This window comes from Diabrotica undecimpunctata, chromosome 3 (assembly GCF_040954645.1).
Source record: "Diabrotica undecimpunctata isolate CICGRU chromosome 3, icDiaUnde3, whole genome shotgun sequence".
Taxonomy (NCBI): Eukaryota; Metazoa; Arthropoda; class Insecta; order Coleoptera; family Chrysomelidae; genus Diabrotica; species Diabrotica undecimpunctata.
The window spans coordinates 119,686,531-119,706,517 of NC_092805.1; the positions used below are offsets into that span (position 1 = coordinate 119,686,531).

At 33.9% G+C, this 19,987-nt stretch overlaps 2 protein-coding genes across 2 annotated transcripts in view; one reads left to right on the forward strand and one right to left on the reverse strand.

Moving 5' to 3' along the window:
- The window catches only part of LOC140437311 (carboxypeptidase B-like), a 31,350-nt gene extending 15,517 nt beyond the window's left edge, over positions 1 to 15,833 (reverse strand). Inside the window, exons 1-5 of the mRNA XM_072526770.1 lie at positions 15,557 to 15,833; positions 9,911 to 10,150; positions 6,287 to 6,469; positions 4,539 to 4,672; positions 4,009 to 4,292 (exon numbers count right to left, since the gene is read on the reverse strand). Of these exons, the coding sequence (XP_072382871.1) occupies positions 4,009 to 4,292; positions 4,539 to 4,672; positions 6,287 to 6,469; positions 9,911 to 10,150; positions 15,557 to 15,632 (917 nt within the window). The 5' untranslated portion in view covers positions 15,633 to 15,833. The remainder of the gene's footprint in view (positions 1 to 4,008; positions 4,293 to 4,538; positions 4,673 to 6,286; positions 6,470 to 9,910; positions 10,151 to 15,556) is intronic.
- The window catches only part of LOC140437312 (uncharacterized), a 98,242-nt gene that overhangs the window by 28,917 nt on the left and 49,338 nt on the right, over positions 1 to 19,987 (forward strand). The gene's annotated exons all lie outside the window — the stretch shown is intronic.

The window sequence follows — 19,987 nt, forward strand, 5'->3', positions numbered from 1 at the left end:
ATCAGTTGCGTACAATTGTCTAATTTATTTAATTAAAATTATTATTTTGTGGAATATTAGACTTAAAGACGTATTTCATAAAATTTATATTATTAATAATAACAAATGTTTTTGGTTATTTAATCAATATAATTCTAAAATTTCCAATATAATGATGATTTTATTTTTCTAATTATTACACCATGTTGACGCCTATGTATTATTAGCTGTGTTAGGAAAATTTGAACTCTATGGTTGACGTTCTGGAAATTTTAAATATAAGTGACGTCACTTTATATAAATTGTGACGTGCAAGCATTTTTATATGAAAAATGCTATAGCTCAATATTTAGTTTCTGTTTCTGCTTAGTTTAGTCAAGTTGTTTTTAGTTAGTTGTTCTTAGTTTATATTTAGTTTAATTATTGTTTACCGAGACGTTTAAATTTTTACAAAGGCAGAATGGTACGTACTGTAGCCGACAAAGTAGCAGCTGTGTTTATAATTGGTGAATGTGGAAATAATTTCCATGCAGAGGAACGTATTTTTAATGAAAGGTAGCCCTACATCGAGAGCTTATTTGAGGAAGCTTCTTCGGAAGTTTAAGCAAACAGGTAGTGTTCAAGATGTCAAACGATTTGGTCGACCAACAATTAGTGATGACAAAAAAATTGTCATTTCAGAAATGGTAGTGAATCCTACTTCTTCTACAGTCCAAGTAACATAAGAAACACATACTCAATTTCAAAAAAAAAAATGTTTAGGCAGGTATTTTGGGAAACCAATAGTTGAGCCTGTTTTTCTAAATACTAACTTTTTTTTTTTTTTAATTTCTAACTTAACCGATGAAGTGTACCTGGAGATATTACAAAATGCAATTGAACCGTTAATACTTGAAATTCTGGAGGATAATCCAGATGAATTCGGCAACTTGGAAATAACGTTTCAACAAGATGGTGCTCCTGCACACCATTATGGTGCAGTAAGACGTTACCTAGATAAGGAATATCGTGGTAGATGGATTGGACGACGAGGTACGATAGAATGGCCAGTTCGGTCACCAGACCTCACACCATTAGGTTTTATTCTGTGGGGCTACTTGAAATCTAAAGTTTACACTACAACAGCCGACAGTATTGACATTTTGAAACAACGAATTGTTGAAGAATGTAGGGCAATTTCCCCCGACACATTTGAACGAGTATGGCAAGAGTTTAGAAATAGGATGCATTAGGTCAGAAAGTAAATGGAGCACATTTTGAACACTTACTATAAGAACTGGTTGTTAAATATTTATTAATTAAATGAGAAGCTACAATTTTAGTATTTATTTAATTTATTAATCAAAATGGGCTTAAACTTAAACAAAATTATTATGACTGAATAGGTATTTTCAATACCTTTCAAACGAGGTATCACTTGCCATAAGGTCCCATTTAAAATTATTTGTCACAGTGGCGCTGTAACCTCATCTGTCACTATTACGTCACCTGTTATGACTAGTTGAGAAGCCTACGTCGGTTTATTACCTTCTTCCGAATTTCACTATTATAATAATAACCGTTCAAAAGATACGAGGAGGGGAACGGATTTTTGACTAGCACTGTATAGTTGTCAGGGCTCGTAATACAAGATAGACTGACTGCTGCAATAAAGTCGCGTTCCCCCAGTGCGACAGAGAAAACTGACGCAAAGTAGTCTCTGCATCTCTATCTAATGGGCCGGGTTTATCGACACGTGATCTTTCCTTTTTCTAATTTCGTAATGTTAACCTATGGTATGATATCCATTAAAATTCAGGAAGTGACGATGAACTAAATATCAAAGCAAAGTTACTTGTTATTTGGATTGTTAAAACAAAAAAGTGAAGGGATCTGTTTTGTTACTCTGTATATTTTTTCTTTGAATAAATAAAATGTAATCCTACGTTTGTCCTGTTAATAAATAATTTCACTTCATCCTTCCCGAGGTTTAGGTGTGAATAATAACTATAAATGCATGATGTATTTATAACGAGCTATCGAACAAAATCGTAATTCAGTAGATTGTGGATTTTACATTTAAATGCCGCATTTCAACCATTTTACAAATCATGAGTAATGCCAGTCCGTTATATTTATGTTATTATCGTTATCTTATAAAAATATTGCATTTAAATTTTTATTATAACTATTGTAAACAAAATGTTAGGTTATGTATATGTCAGTCTGTGTAAGTGGCTAAAGCCCCTAATAAGCCCCTCATAAAAAAGGAGACAAACTGTTGTGTCAGAATTATAGAGGCATCTCTTTACTTTGTTCGGGATACAAAATACTCACAAACATCATTAATCGAAGACTACAACCTCTCACGGAAAAAATCATCGGGGAATATCAAGCAGGGTTTAGGCAAAATAGATCTACCATTGACCAACTATTTACAGTTAAACAAATACTAGCCAAAGCATGGAAATATGACATGGACGTTTACAATCTCTTTGTAGATTTTAAACAAGCCTATGATTCAATAGATAGAACAATTCTACCTAATATACTGAAAGAATTTGGCATACCATCAAAATTAATACGACTAGTGCAAATGACAATGACAGAAACAGAAGCACAGGTATGTATTCAGGGACAGATCACTGATGCGTTTACGATAACGCAAGGACTGAAACAAGGCGACGGACTAGCTCCAACGCTCTTTAATCTTGTTCTGGAATATGTAATTAGACGGTTGACGGTGAGCGGAAATAACATACTTACAAACAAGTCTACCCAATTAGCAGCATACGCAGATGACATAAACATAATGAGCAGAACAATGAATGCAGCGGAAGAAACCTACGTTGAGTTGAAACAGAGTGCAGAAGCAGTAGGGCTAGCAATAAATACAAATAAAACAAAACTACTCATACAAACCAGATCAAATAGACCGGTGCAACAACACTTTATTGACGATATAGAACATGTAAATAGATTCACATACCTAGGAATGGATCTGGTCGCAAGCAATGAAGAAGAACCGGAAATAAATAGAAGGCTTGTGCTGGCAAATAAGGCCTATTTCGCGATGGGCCACATATTCAAATCGCGAGACGTACACCGGAACACAAAACTCCGGGTCTATAAAACAATAATCAGGCCCATAGTAAGTTATGGTTGCGAAACATGGGTGGTGACACAGAAATCTGCCAATGCATTAGATGTGTTTGAAAGAAAAATATTACGTAGGATCCTGGGCCCAATAAGTGAAAACAACAACTGGCGAATTAGGTACAATAGAGAAATATACGAGCAATATAGCGAACCACCTCTAGCACAACATACTAAACTGCAGAGATTACGATGGGCAGGGCACGTGGTCCGCATGCATGAGAATAGAATCCCCAGAAAATTATTAAATGCAAGAATGCAGGGAAAAAGACCTGTTGGAAGACCTAAAAAGAGATGGGAAGATGAAGTCGATGAGGATGCCAGGAACTGCCTGGGAACGCGTTCATGGAAAAGAACAGCGGTAAATAGAGATGGTTGGAGAAGCCTGTTGAAGGAGGCCAAGGCCCGATTTGGGCTGTAGCGCCATTGGATGGATGGATGGATGGAATCCTACGTTTGTCCTGTTAATAAATAATTTCACTTCATCCTTCCCGAGGTTTAGGTGTGAATAATAACTATAAATGCATGATGTATTTATAACGAGCTATCGAACAAAATCGTAATTCAGTAGATTGTGGATTTTACATTTAAATGCCGCATTTTAACCATTTTACAAATCATGAGTAATGTCAGTCCGTTATATTTATGTTATTATCGTTATCTTATAAAAATATTGCATTTAAATTTTTATTATAACTATTGTAAACAAAATGTTAGGTTATGTATATGTCAGTCTGTGTAAGTGGCTAAAGCCCCAACCTGCGTTATTTCTATTATATAGCTTACTACAGCTCAGTACTGCGATCAGTTTTTTTGATGACTCTATATAGTGCAACCTAAGGTTTGTGTCCTTACACAGACACAATTTGTATAAAAGAAGTTCAGCGATCTTACCCAAAGTTCCTGTTTAGATCCGTCCCCGCACATTGTCCAGATCTCGCTCTGTTCTTTCTCCAAAGTCTGTCGACGTTATGAGTATAATCGTAACCATCGGGGTTCACCAATGGCGTTATATACCAGTCTATATTCTGCATGTACGTTGGCTCCTTCTCAAAACTGGCTACTAGATAGTTGATAATATAGGTTGTGACTGCAGGTGAAATCCATTCTCTAGCGTGAACACCTCCATCTATCCATACGGCTTTGTTGGATGAATTTCCGTTAGAGATTTTTATTAACTAAAATAAAAAGTTTAGATTAGATTGAGGCGTCTAGATCTTCTAATCTTTCATCTGTTACCATCTTTATACTATTTTATTCAAACTATTCAAATTTTAGTAGGTTTAAGTTTTTTTTTAGAAATTAATAACGGTTTTAGAGCCCCATTCTAAAATGTGCAAGTGGGCTTGTAAACTGTTGTACATAGTGTCGGGCTTTATTAATGGCCTACCTCAATACGGTCTCTCAGCTATATCTTTAATTACCTTAATAGGTCGTCCTTGGACTGAGTGTCCAATAGTTCTCACTGTACAGAGATCTGGATATGTTTCACCTAAGTAGTCGAGAAATCTATGAATATCAGGTATCTTATGATAAGCTCTCCATGTTAGACGATGACCTAAAATTTTGGTACTATTTTAATGATTTATTTCTCAAGATATATTTTGGATATCAAAGCATCAACTATTAAAAATTATGTATGATAAATATTATGTAATTATATAATGAATATATCTAATATTAGATCTAATTATAGAATTATAGAATAGCGCTCTTATCTACTCGATCTTCAAAAAAGGCGACAAAATGGAATGCGAAAACTATACAGGTATAGCACTATTAGAAGTGGTCTATCAACTACTTGCAAAAATTATTAGGAAAATATTAATGTAATATAAAAACAAAATTATCCAAGGTTAAAAAACAAAACTTAGGATTACATTATGTTGTTTATAGATTTTAGAAAGACCTACGACTCTATAAACGGGGGATGCTATATGATGGCATGAGAAGATTAGAAATACCACAAAAACATAAGGCTTAGGAACACGAGATATAGGGTAACGTTGGAAGAAAGCTTTTTAAGACAGTTGACAGTTCATAAAGGTTTCAAACAAGCACAAATGAGCACAAGCAGAACAATTTTCAATAGCAAGGAACAGTACATAGCATACACGAATGATAAGGTGATCGAAAAACAAAAATGACGGCGAAAATACGAGTCCAAAGAGCTAGCTGGCTTGGTCACTTGGAAAAGGAAGTGGAGATCTAGAAAAGAAAAATTTTCGGAGCAATATAGGCGACAGAGAATATTTGGAGAAAACGAACAAATTCAAAAATACTGAGGATGTATGGATAATTACGGTAAAAATACGAGCTTAAAGAGCTAGACGGTTTGGTCACATCATATGAACGCCGAAATGTTAAACGAATACTGAAGGAGGCAGAAATGGGGAAAAGCAGAGGACGTCCATAGAAGAAATGTTTGGAAACAGTAAAGCAAGATTTATCAGAAATAAGCGTGAGAGATTGGAGAGAAAAAGCAAGGGGTCGGAAAAAATGGAGACAAATAACCAACTTTTTGGAAGCCAAGACCTATTAAGTAGAACATATAAGGAGAGCGCTTGAAAGATGGGAAACTTTCATCTGAATAAATGCCCGAACAATAAACAATCTACGTTTTTCGGACGAAACAACCCTTCTTGCGAACAGTCAAGAAGATTTAATTCATCTCATAGGACTGGTTGAAAATGTAAGTCAAATATTTCGTCAGCAGTTCAACATATCGAAGACAAAAATCATGGTAGTGGATAGTGAACACAACAATGATCTACACATAACAAATGACCAATAAGTATTGACTGGTTTGATGTTTTTAAAGTCATACTTGTATCTAGGATCTTTGATCACGAGCACAGGGATACTTCAAGAGGAGATAAAACGTAGATGACTCTAGCAAAGATATCTATAGGGAAGATGACCAAAATATGGAAAGACATCAAAATTTCAGTAAACAGAAGAGATACTTAAAATCTCAGTAAGTAAGGATACTTTGTTAGGTTTCGTTGACATAGGACTTCTGGCTAAAGTTTAATGGAAGGACAGTGTGTTATGAAAGAATATCGCTATTATTCGGCGACTCAGCGATAAATTAATAAAATTCCATTGTGTCACATGAAGCACTGATATGATTCATACATTCAAACATACATAATTTTATTACTAAACTTACCCTGTCTGTCTTCAGATTCTTCTAAGTGGGGTGGATTTTCTTCGTCAATAGCTTTTTGTAGATCTTGTATTACTACGTCATAGTTGATATGTTTGCTCTTTAAAGTATCTTTCACCGTATCTAAAGAATTCGGCTTTACTAGAAAGTCGAGACTAGTTCTATTGCCTCCCCACATCGAAATATCTAAAAAGTACAATAAATAAATAATGAAACTTTCAATGAAGTAAAAACTTCTTTTTGTAAAATGCTATAAAATTTTATTATTAAAATTTTTAAAAATCATCCAAAATGGATTTACAAAAGTTTCAGAACGTTTTCGATCCTATCAGATCATCATCAGTGAAAAACGTATATAAAGTATTTGGAACTAGCCACATAATGAGGTCAGATGATCCTTAAATTATATAATTTGAATGATGAACATTATAATTATTAAGATACTAGGTCGATGATAAAAGATTACATTTTTTAAGGGAACGTACTCGAAAAATTAGGTTAGGACTTAAGCGAAATATAATTGCTTTTGAAGAAATATTTTAAGGTTTCTATGTATATATCTCTCAGTTATCAGTTTTAAAACATCGCAAAGCTTATTGAATCTTTGATTTTGTGATATCTGGACCTGTTTTTTTATTTTGATTTTCTCTTTTTATTTCTTTTCAATTGTGTCCAAATATATCTTCAATATATTTTTTCCAATTTTTAATTTTACCTTCAATATTACTTACAATACAGTTGTCTTTAAATAATAAATAACTACGAAGTTTGTTTTGTTTTTACTCAAATTTTTGTCACATCATCATCATTCTGGCTATACAACCCTGCGTGGGTTCTAGCCTCATCAAGAATTTCTCTTCGGTCGTCCTTATCCATCGCCTTCCTCCATCAAGCACGTATTCCCATATTTCTTATGTCTTCATCATCAATGGGTCTATCAAAATCAAGGAGATTTTTTTTCTAGTCGGGTCATTTTGTTCCATCCGCATTATATGCCCTATCCACCTCAGACGTTCTATCTTAATATGTTTTACGATATCTGGTTCCTGGTATATTCTATAAAGTTCGAAGTTGTATCGTCTTCTCCACACTTCATTGTCATTCACTGCTCCATAAATTCGCCTTAGTACTTTTATTTCGAAACATCCTTTCGTCGAAAACATGTTTTCATGACTTTTTGTTAGAGTCCAGGTCTATGAACCATATCTTAGGACTGGGCGTATTGTTTTGTAGTGTTTTATTTTTGTATTTCTCGATATAATTGTGGATTTAAGGAGGAGATTGAGCCCAAAATAGCATCTGTTGGCCGTGCAATTTATGCGGGTTATCTCTACGGTAGTATTACTTTCAGCGCTCCCCGATATACAAATTCGTTCACTGCGTCGATCACGTCGTTTTCTATAACAAGTGGTTGTAGGATTTGTGGTTGCGTGCTTATTTTCGTTTTGTTGGTGTTTATTATTAAACGCATTTTTCTAGTTAATTCTTTTAATGCTACATACGCCTCTCGTATAGCGTTTTCCGTTCTACCAACAATATTGATATCATCAGCATAGGCAAACACTGATTTATTATATATTGAACAAATGCTTGTAATTTGTGACATACTTATTACTTTTTCTAGACCCAGATTGAACAGTATACAGGAGAGAGGGTCTCCTTGGCGCAGCCCTTTATTTGTTTTAAAAGGGTTAGACAGTTCCCCCTGAATTCGTACTCTACATTCAATTTTTCAAGAGTTAGTTTTGTTAAATTTACCAACTGATTTGGTATTCCTAGCTCCTTCATTGCTTTGGACATTTCTCTTCTATTCACAGAGTCTGCTTAGTATTCTATAAAAATGTGATGAGTATCAATGCCATATTCCATAATGTTTTTTCTTAAATTTGTTTCAGAGTTGCAATCTGATGAATTGTTGATTTACCACCTCTGAAACCAGCCTGTTATTTTCCTACTGTCCGTTCTGCATATGGTGCCATACGGTGATACAGTACTGTGGAAAATATTTTATGCTCTGCATTTCGAAGCGTAATTCCTCTGTGGTTAGATCATTCAAAGATATCTCCTTTTTTGTGAATGGTGCAAAGTATTCCAATATTCCAATCATTGGGAAGGGATTTCTGTGTTCGTATTTCTTTTATAAGTTGATTTAACGCCATTATGGTATCGTGGCCACCTTATTTATATAGTTCAGCTGGGAGATTATCTATTCCGGGTGATTTGTTTTTGGCTAGTTTTTTGACTGGAACTAGTTCAAAAATCGTTGGTTGTGCCTCTCGTCTGTTCCCCTTACCTCATCACTCTCGTCTTTCAGGTTTTCTTCTTCTTCCTCTATATTAAGTGCCTGGTTAAAGTATTCCACCCATCTATTCAATACGTCTTTCCTTGTTGTTAATAGGTCGCCATTCTGACTTCAGCGTTGTCTTGTGGTTGCCTTGAATTCTTTTCGGTTGATGTTAACTTTCTTATATAATGCTATGAATTCTTTCTCTCTATTGAGGTTTTCTATATATTTAATTTCCTTATTTAAGTGATTTCATTTTTTTTCTTTTGTGTATCCTCTTCTCTTCTCTTTGTTTGGTAATTCTCTATAGTTGTTCTAGTTCGTCGGGTAAGCATCTTTCTGTGGGCTTCATTTTTTTCTTCTGTTGCATTCTTGCATTCATTGTCAAACCAATGATTTTGACGGGCACAATTTTCTGTTCCTATTTTATCTTTAGCTACTGCTTCAATGTCTTCTTTTATTCAGGTCCAGTAGGAGTCTATATCTGTCTGGTCTTTTTTATTTACATTTTGATTCCTTAGCTTGTTTCTATCCATTTTATTTTCTTTACTGGTGTTTGAAATTCTAGCCCCTAATGTTGAGATCACTATGGCAATGATCTGAGTCTATGTTTGCGCCTCTAAAACTTCTACAGGTCATTACGTCTGTTCCATGTCTTAAATCTATTAAGATGTGATCAATTTTTGTCAATGTCTAGTTTAAATTCCATGTGTTGTGTTTTCTAGCTCTTCTGTTTCTTTGTACTCTTCTGTAAATCGATTTAGCATTTCGCATTTGCGTTATATTTTGTATTTTTTGGTGTTTTTTTTGTATTATGTATTGTATTTTTTCTTGTTTATTGATTTCTTTTATTGCTCTCATGATGGTGTTGTTGCAGCTGCCTCTAGCTCTATGGATGCCTCCTATTTTCGGGGTATTGTCTATATATATTTCTTATTTTATCTAAATTTTTATTTATTTCTGCAACCAGTTTTTCTCTTGTTGCATTGTTTTTAGATCTTTTACCTGTATTTTCTCAAGACTATTCTTTTTGTTCAAGATATTTACTATTTTATTAATTTTAGTGAGATTATGATATTTCATATTGTTCATAGATATTTCACTATTCCTATATCTAGTATTAACAAGCAAGTAGTCTATCGATTTTTAGTTAAATAAAAAATGTTCGATCCGTTAAGATTCAATTGATAACATTGCCATTAATTTTCGTTTGAAATTTTGCAAAATGATAATTGACCGAGCAATAAATAATCAACTTTTTGCATTAATAATAATAGATTTTCTACCGAACTTTTTTGTGTAATCACAACGATAAAAGTGAAAGCTAAAAAATATTTACTTACGATGACCATCTCTGAGATTGGCTACCACTCTAATTTTGTCCACGTCATCTATAGTAGCTTTCCACAATTGGTTTCCGCTGTATGATATTCTGCCTTGTGGGAAAACTTCCGAGTTAATGTCGCTGTTGTCTTGATCTATACCATCATCGATATTTTTTACATCATATTTGGCTTCGTCAACGAATACTGGCTCAAGATTAAGTGGAAATCCATTTTCTTCTCGAACTTCGAACGATGGAACTAAAAATATAAGTTTTTAAATCTTAAGAATAACGGTGGTTAATGAGTCAACATTCTTGTTTGGATTCAAATATCCGTCGGAATAAACAATATAGAATTTAAATAGTTAACAAGATGGCGAATGGAAGTATTAATAAGACCAAAATCTATTAAAATTATTAACGTAATAAAAAACCACTCTATTTGCATTTCTAATGATCAGAGTGAGATAAATATAATAACTAATAATGTATATGCGGATACAACGGATTCAGGAAAATGTCTTACATTGTAATAATGCAGAAGGAAGAATCGCCATAATATGCAGTATTGTGCGAATTAATGGAATCATTGAGACATTTTTCAATATTTACAGTTGCAACACTGTCCACACATTTACAACTGATCAAGCGTTGAAAACATAACCTTACTTTTCTCTGCCTTTTATTTAAGGGTGTTTTAGAACATTTCCCACTAAGTTTGTGTTGTTTTGTACAATTTTGTGTTGTTTTCGGTAATCAGTGAGTTTGTTTCGTTTAATTCCATCATGGATGTTACGCCTATGAAGCGTCAAAAGATTATCATGTTAAATAAGCACACTTCTGTGTCACAAACAGAAATCGCAAGAACGTGTGGAGTGAGTCAGGGGGTAGTAAGCAAGATTTTGAAGCTTAAACGAGAAACGGGATCAATGGATGTGAAAAAGTAGGCGATATCACTGGAGGATACGGATTAGGCACACGCAATGACAGGGTGATCGTCTGATACAATTTTGTCAAGAACAGGAATATGTGGTATCAAAAACCTGCTTTAAACCACCTCCCAGGCGAATCTATACATGGAAATCACCCCAAGACAATAATCAAAAGATTTTAAGGAATAAAATTCATTTTGCTTTGATTAATGATAGCGATAAATCAAGTATCCAGAGTGCAAAAACCTACCCAGATATGGACGTAGGATCAGACCGCAATCTAGTCAAACCCAAACCAAAGAAGTGTAATATTCAAATACTTCGAAACGAAGCTAATAAAGAAAAAGTAGCCACCAAACTTAATGAAGACCTGAAAAAAACAGTCATAACAGAAGACGAAGAAATAGAAAATATAAGGCAAACCATAAAAATACCATAGTTGAAGTACAAAGAGAAGAACTTACGAATACGAAAAGTAACAAACGGAAAAAATGGATGACAGAAGATATTTTTAAACTCATGTTAGAGAGAAAAACACAAAACAACCCACATCTATATAAAAAATCCAAAAAACAATAGCTTCAAAAATAAAAGCAGCAAAAGAAAAGTGGATAAATGAAATGTGTGACGAAATAGAAAACCTAGAGAATAAACATGATATATATTCAACCTCTACAAAAAATTTAAAAAAACCTCCAATAATAACAAGAAACATAATATACCTACTCTAGCTGACAAAAAAAAATTATAGAAAGAAGAGAACAAATTCAAGTATGAGAGGAATTTATCGAAAAATCCATTTCGGATGACAGACCTGAATAATTGCAACCCCCTGAATTGAAGGACCCCCAATCCTAGACGTAGAGGCAAACATGCGATACAATGTGCAAATAATTGGAAACCTTGTGGACCACACGAAATAGAAGTAGATGTAATAAAACTAGATGATAATATCATAAAACTATTAACAAATTTTTTTAACAACATATATGAAATTGGAGTAATACCAAAGGAATGGCCTAACTCAGAATTCATAGCTATACCAAGTAAACCCAGTTTGATAAAAAATGTGAAATAAACATACGTGATTTAGTTCGGATTTAGAAAGGCCTTGAGAACAAGAGGGCGCTGTTTGCGACTCAAACACGTATTCAAAAATTCCTGGATTACCAGAAAAAACTATATCTTTGTTTCATCGACTACCAGAAGACTTTTGATAGAGTCTAGAGTCCAGCATGAAAAATTGTTGTATGAACTATGGAAAATGAAGCTAAACGGAAAAGATCTCCGCATTATTTAAAACCTTTATTAGAACCAAGAAGCAACCTGAAAATATTCCAACCGTCTGTATACAAATAGGTGTCCGACAAAGCTGTGTTATGTCTCCATTTTTCTTTAACTTGTACTCTGAATGCATATTCAAACAAGCACAACGGTATATTAACAATATCATGTATGCAGACGATACCGTTCTGATAGCAGAAAAAATGGAAGACTTACAAATAATACTTCTTCTTCTTCTTAACATGCCATACACCAAAGTGCGTAGGCGACTATCTCATTACTAGAATTCTGTTCTTGGCGGCGTGACACAGCTCGCCTGTATTATGTATTCCTGTCCATTCTTTAATATTTCTTAACCAGGATAATTGTTTTCGGCCGGCTCCTCTCCTACCTTCGATCTTCCCTTGTAGGATTAACTGAGGTATTTCATATTTTGCTCCTCTCAATATGTGCCCAAGGTAACCAATCTTGCGTTTTTTAATTAATTTAAAGAGTTCTCTTTCCACGCCGGCTCTCTTAAGGACGTCATCGTTTCGAACTCTATCCACCCAAGGTATGCGCATCATTCTTCTTAATGACCACATTTCAAATGCTTCAAGTTTGTTGATAGATGTTTTTTTCAAAGTCCACGTTTCCATGCCATAAAGCAAGATGGACCATATGTAGCACTTGACCATTGTGTAGCGTATTTCGAAATGTAGGTTTTGATTACATAGAAGCGGTCTGAATTTCACAAAAGCTTGTCTTGCCATTTGTATTCGGGTTTTTATCTCTTGTTGTGGATCCGATTGGTCATTGATTGTGGTGCCAAGGTATTTAAAAGTTTTCACGCGTTTTATGCGATCGTCACCTATGCATATTATCGGGTTTTCTGGAGGGTTTCAATAATACTAGACAAATAATACTAGACAGAGTTAATAATGCAAGTTAAGCTATGGGACTGACAGTAAATCTTCAAAAAACTAAAGTAATGCTGATTAGAAAAACCAATGAAAATTGTCGAAAATAACACTGAATGAGAACAAGTTCACAAATTCAGATACTTAGAATATATAAAATATATACAGGGTGGCCTTAAGTAATTGTACAAACAGAAACCGTAGATTCTTCACTTTAAAATATTATGATTTAAGCCAACTTGCTTTAATAAAATGTTGATATTAAGAAAGATAATTCAGCATGAATAAGATTCAGCATAATATTAGTTCATTAGTTAGTCATAATAGTCCATTTGTTCGAGATGTAATTCTACTCGTAAGCTGTAACGTAATCATATAAATAAGTAATGTCATCGATAGTTTATTCCGTGTGTGTATAAGTAGCCAATGAATGAGATACATCACAGTTTATTTCATTATTTAACCTCTGCGACAAATAAGATGTAGTTCCATAATATACCATAAGATTTGGATATGTATCCAAAAGAATATATTCATCCATTATACATTATAGCCACCACGTAGCCCAGAATTTAATCCGGTTGATTTTGGTGTATTGGGAGTATTAAAACAACGTGTCTATAAGAATCCCATAAACATTTCCAACCAACTATGGGAAGAAATAAACACTGCAGCAGTTTCTTTAGAACCAATGATGCTATTTAATATGAGACGATCTTTTATGGAATATATTGACAAATGAATTGGTGGACATATCAAACACTTACTTTGACAAAAAGTTATGTTATTTAGTTTAACTATTTCTTAATTTGGTTTGTAAACAAATTGTTTTGATTCTGACTTTAATTTAACATAAAACGTAAAATGTTTGATGTAAAATCCTATTATTCTATTTTTTGTCAAATCCTATTATTAATTATCCTGCTGATATATTGATTTTATTTAATATTTCGTTAACTATTAACTTTAGTTAAAGGTATTTTATACCAAAATTTAGTTTTGTTAATGTTTTTGCCTATTTTTCCTTCGTTGCCTGGAGTAATTGTCTTAAATCAGAATTATGCAGCTGATTTGTAAAATGCGATTATCTCGTAAACTGTTGAGTTTTGAAGTTATTAACAGGTATACCTTTTTTTTTGTTAAAATAATGTGTCTTTAATATTTTTTATCACAAATACAGGTAACTCAAAGAACAAAAAAGTTAAGTGCAAATTTATGCCACATACGTGGCATATGTGGCGCCCTCTATCAGCTACATCAAAGTGTGCATCAAATTATAATTTCTCATATTTAAAAGTACCCAGTTGTAAATTTGTATGCATAAATGTTTACAAACATGAAAGTTATAGCGAAAAATAAAATTTTAAATTTGCACTTTAACACCCTGTTTCTTTCATAATATCAACATTTTTTTAAAGCAATTTGGCTTAAATCGTAATATTTTAAAGTGTAGAATCTACTGTTTCTTTTTGTACAATTACTTAAGGACCACCCTGTATAGAAGGTAGAATATATAAAATATGGGAAAAAACAATGAAACAATATTTCAAGAATGTCAAAAAAATTATATTTTCGGGAGCGGGATATTTCTACTATTGTGAAATTAAAAACTCCACACGGAAAATATGCGGTACATCTACATAAATTAGGAATAGTGAATTCACCAGTTTGCTTTTGTGATACTGTTTCTATTAGAGATTTGAATCATATTTTCCTGGAATTAAAAATTAACGAGATATATAGACCAATTATATTACAGTCTATAACAAGAATAAGTATGTTTTCCAATTAGTATAGGGTATTTACCAAGTTTCCATGATATGAGAATAATTAAATTACTGATTGACTATTTGAAAAAAATAAATATTGCCATTTAAATGCATTAGTTATAGATATAAAGAAAATCAAATATGCTAAAAAAATACCAAATAAAAATATGTGGCTAATGAACCTGCTTCCTGCCATATTCTCTCTCTCTCTCTCTCACACACATAAGCTTAGACATCAGAATTAGAGTTATTAAATGCTACGTTGGTCAGTCCTTCTGTAAGAAGTTGAAGCCTGGCCATTAAAATTAAATACCATAAGACGGTTAGAAGCCTTTGAAATGTGTCTTTATCGCAGAATGTTCAGAATATCATGAACATAACACATTACGAATCGATAAGTATTAAACATCATAAATAGAGAGTTAGAACTTATAACAATGAATAAGAAAAGAAAGACCTCGTACCTGCTACAATTAATCATTGAATCAAAATAATCTTTTAATTTGTATTTTAGGAATAATTTCCGAAGTGGAAATTGAAACGTCAAAATAAACGTATTTTCAACTGAAATTGTGGTTAATTCTAAATAAAAATAGTAATTACCTATGTGAACAGTTAAATAACTGTGGTTAAAAAAATAATTTGTCAAATATATAATTGATAACTGGTTTTAAATCAACTTAATTAGTTAGAAGAATTGCATATTAATTTTATTCATCCTGAAATGACATCGATATTTTTTTGGAATTCCTAAGATAAAATTAAGATAGTACCCACTCACCTTGGAGAGGTGTCCGACCTAGAGCAGATTCCACAACGACACCAAACACAAACAAAAACAAAAGGCGGCGCCTCATTTTAATGTGAGCCGCGACTCGAAATATTTCTGCTTTATATACTAACCACTATCGAGATGTTTGACCCGTTTCTGATCAACGGTACCCTTCGCGTCGCCTTGTTCGAATGACTACAGACTAACAACTAATCGCCATTACCATTTTCAATATTGCTCTTTTTATTATGCTACAATACGAGTGATCCTGCATCGACACAGGATAAATATAAACCAAGGAATGTTTTCAACTTATGCCGATAATGAGACGAATCAGAAGAATAAGCCACAACAACCACAAGAATTTCAGCGTACCTAAACAGTACCGTATTGCAAAAAAAAACACATACAAACTGAAGTAAAATCTAGTGTATACAAAACTTTTTTTTTATTTAAAACACTTTTGCCACATCAACCACGCAGGGTTATTAGTGGGATGACAAACACAATAGTTTTAATACGATTATGTACATTAAATGGTATAATACAATTTCATAACTCTTAAATAATTTAATACATTTAAATTTTTATCTGTCAGGATGGATTTGAGGTTGTCTGAAATTCCATGCATTCTTCTTTGAAACATGGGCAGTCAAGCAGGAAGTGTTTTACTGTCAATGAAGTGAAGCAGTTATTGCAAATTGGTGGTGGATCTTTATTGATTAAAAATTTTGTGTGTGACAGCAGTATGACTAATTCTTAAACGGTTTATAATTACTTGATCTCGTCTACTTGTGGGGTTATTCAAAGGGCTGTTCACCTTTGGGCATATTGGGTTTAATTTGGTTGCTGAATTTTCCCAGTAATTTTGCCAAATGTTATTGCAATGATCTTTAATCAGATGTTTCATGCCACTATAAAGATATTTTGTAATTTTTGTAGTATCTTCTAAGTTGATACGGCTTGTAGTTGCTAGTTGATCTGCTTTTTCATTTCTCTAGATTCCAGTGTGCGATGGTACCCAAATAAAAGTTGTGTCCTTTCTCATGAAATGAAGTGTTTCTAATTCATTTTTTATTGCTTGTATAATGGGATTTGTTGTATAAATTTGCTTTAATTTCAATAACGCATTAAGTGGATCTGTAATGATGACGCACTTCTTCCGTGTTACTCGTTTTGAAAAAAGTTAAGGCTTTTAATATAGCTGTGGTCTCCCCTGTGAGTATACTACAATTTGTAAGTAAATGTATGCTGTAGGAGTTTTCTTCATCAGAATAGTAAGCAGCAGTATGTCCATCTGGGGTTTTAGAGGCGTCGGTAAAGATTTGTAAGTAGTTGGGGCAACGGGATATGATTTATGCAAAAATATGTTTAATTATCGAGAAGTTTGTATATGATTTGGGATACTTTTAGTGTTAGGTCAATGGTCAGTAGGCGAGTTGTCCATGGAGGAGAGATTACATTTGTATATAGCAATAGACTAAGTTGATCCATGTTACAATTTGTGTTTTTTATTCTTTCTACTAGAGGAATACAGTTTGTTGTCTTTTTAAAAGAGAGTATACAAAACTTATTATTAAAATATTTCTTTAGGAGTAATCCACAACTTATTAAAATATAATTTTCCTTAACGTTTCTGTCCCCTGTATTGAGGTTCCAATATAACATAATCTTTTATTTTCTTGATTGAAAAACCTGAAACAACTAATATATATATATATATATATATAAGTAGATAGACTACCTGTGTCTGGGGCCATCCCCTAAATCGCATCCCCTAAAATCGCAACCCCCGGTTGCAAATGCCGAACGGCTTAACGTAGGATGACGTACGAGGGCTCGTTGGAAAGGGGATGAAAAATGGGGTTGAACGCAGTATGTGCCGTGCGCATCGGAGCATGCCAAAAGGTCATTACGTCATATCTTTGGTTCTATTGGTCCAATCGTGACGTACGAGGGCTCGTTGGAACGGGGAGGAGACGGGGACACAAAAAACAAAGATGGCAGCATTGCCAAATGGGCGCTAGAATGTATCTTTGTTGCTATTGGCATGATTTTGACGTATGAGGTGTCAAATGAAAGCGTAGGTGACACACAGAAGCCATGTCAACGATCAGTATGAACATTCTTCTTCTTCTTGTCCATACAGTGCCTAATAGAACGTGACATCCGACGTAGAACGCGACATTCGACGTAGAACGTGACATCCGACGTAGAACGTGACATTCGACGCAGGACGTGACATTCGACGTAGAACGTGACAGTTATGTGACATTCAACGCAGGACGTTGCTTAACATACATACAGAGTAATGGAATTTAAATAAAAACAACATCATCATAAACGGAGCATTTTTATTCGTATATAGTTACAATTTTGTTTAACAAAGTTCTTAATTGTTTTAATAGCCCGTCGTTGGGGCAGGGTATCCCAAAAAGTTCCCAGCTAAACGTTCCTGCTGCTACAACTTTACGTGTGTATTCGCTGTACTTATAATAGGTGTTGTTCTGAAAAAAGTAAATAAACCCATCAGTATAGCGGAATGCTGATGTTATTGTATCTGGTAGTCCGGGTAAGAGATAATTCATGGGTCCACGGTTTAAGACATCTCCAGCTTCATTAAATTCAATATAAGAATCATCATTGTATAATAAATACGTTTGACCGCTGTTTGTTTGAAATAATGCATTTATTTTGGTTCTCGCAGGTATAGAAGGAAACATAAAACGTTTTTGAAGTTTTAAATTGGGGAAAGATGCAGCGTAATACTGATTATTGCGTATAGTTACTAAGTGTCCCTCGGAATTCTGAAAAACATGTGAAACGTGCGTAGACCTCAACTCTTTAGGGAGATAATCGGTAATTAATTCGGGATGTTTTGGAAGGCGCATTTCATTTAAATCAAACTTCCATATATACGGACCATATCCAACGTACATTCTATAATTTGGAAACTGAGGAGAAGTAGCTAGAAACATGAAATCTGGATACGGAATTAGACATAATATGTTTTGTATTGCAGGTGTGGTCGTTGTTGTTGTTGGCAAAGAGGTCCTGTGTTTGATGGTAGATGTTTTCGACATATGGTTCTTGTTGTGCGAAAGTGGTGTTTGTGCTAGCGTAACTGGTGTTGTTGTTGGTATGTAAGAGGGTGTTGTTTTTGGTCCATATAGATTACTCATTGCCTTTTTATCATCATCACCAAAAGGTGGTACATCTTGTTGATACCAAGGATACATAATAGACGAATCAATAGTACTGTGTGCTAGTCCGAGAGAATGACCAATTTCATGCATTAGGACAGCCAAAAAATTGACTTCACCATTGGGAGCGCTGCCATTTCCTACATACCACCGTTCATTAGCATCAAGATGAATTTCGGTACACTCTCCGTGTGCGCTTGGAAAGTATGCGTGAGCCAATACTTTTCCAGGACCATCGAAATTAAATGAACATTTAGAGGTTCCTTGACAACTTGCTCGAAAATTATGAGTATCTGGTACCACAGTTATAGTAATATCAGGCCTCGGAGAAGGTATTATTACTTGTTTAAACTTTAAATTAGATATTGTCTCCCATCTAGCGAAAGCTTCTGCAGCAAGATTTATATAATCGGGATTACTAATAGCCTGAGGGAAATACCAGCGTAAAGTCGTTTTATTCCACTTCGAACGAATGGCATAGTTATTGTCGCCAACAGAACATCGAGGCTTATTCATCATCATATTTATAGTATCATTATTTAATGTTCCAGTCACAGGGAGATTGTATTTTTCCTGAAAGGCAACTAGAACCATATCTATACTAGAAAGAGCATTATTGGATGTATTTAGATATCCGAAACGTTTAAGAAAAGAACTAGCATACTCCAGAGTGCTATTCTGTGCGCACACAGATACAGAGAGCAACAATAAGACATGTAAACAGACCAGCATCTTGATTTATACTAATTTCCAAAAATTGGTACTATAGTTATTTATACAAAATTCACAAAAACAGAATTATATACTGAAATATTTAAAATATAATAATATGTTAAAATAGTGCATTTGTTAGCAAACAGGATGAAGCCTCGTGATAACGCGGTACCGCATAATTCAAAACACGTAAACAAGTGTGATAACAAATTTTATTTTAATCATTGGAAAAACAAGTACACCGGAAAGAAAACCGCAGTTGCTACATTTTGTAAAATGTATGATGATAACAGCAACCACATTAACAAAATTCTAAATTGATAACAACGATTCGCTTACCGCAATATCTATTTATTGTATACCATAAAAATTAGTTAAAGAAATAAAAATAAATATATAAATATGAGCATTTCTAGAACACAAGGTGTTGCTTATCAATGAAACGAATCAGTTGATGGTACCGTAGGCGCATTAGGTTGACGCAACTTGGGCTCGCGTGGGGCGATATGCTGCTCTGTTCTTT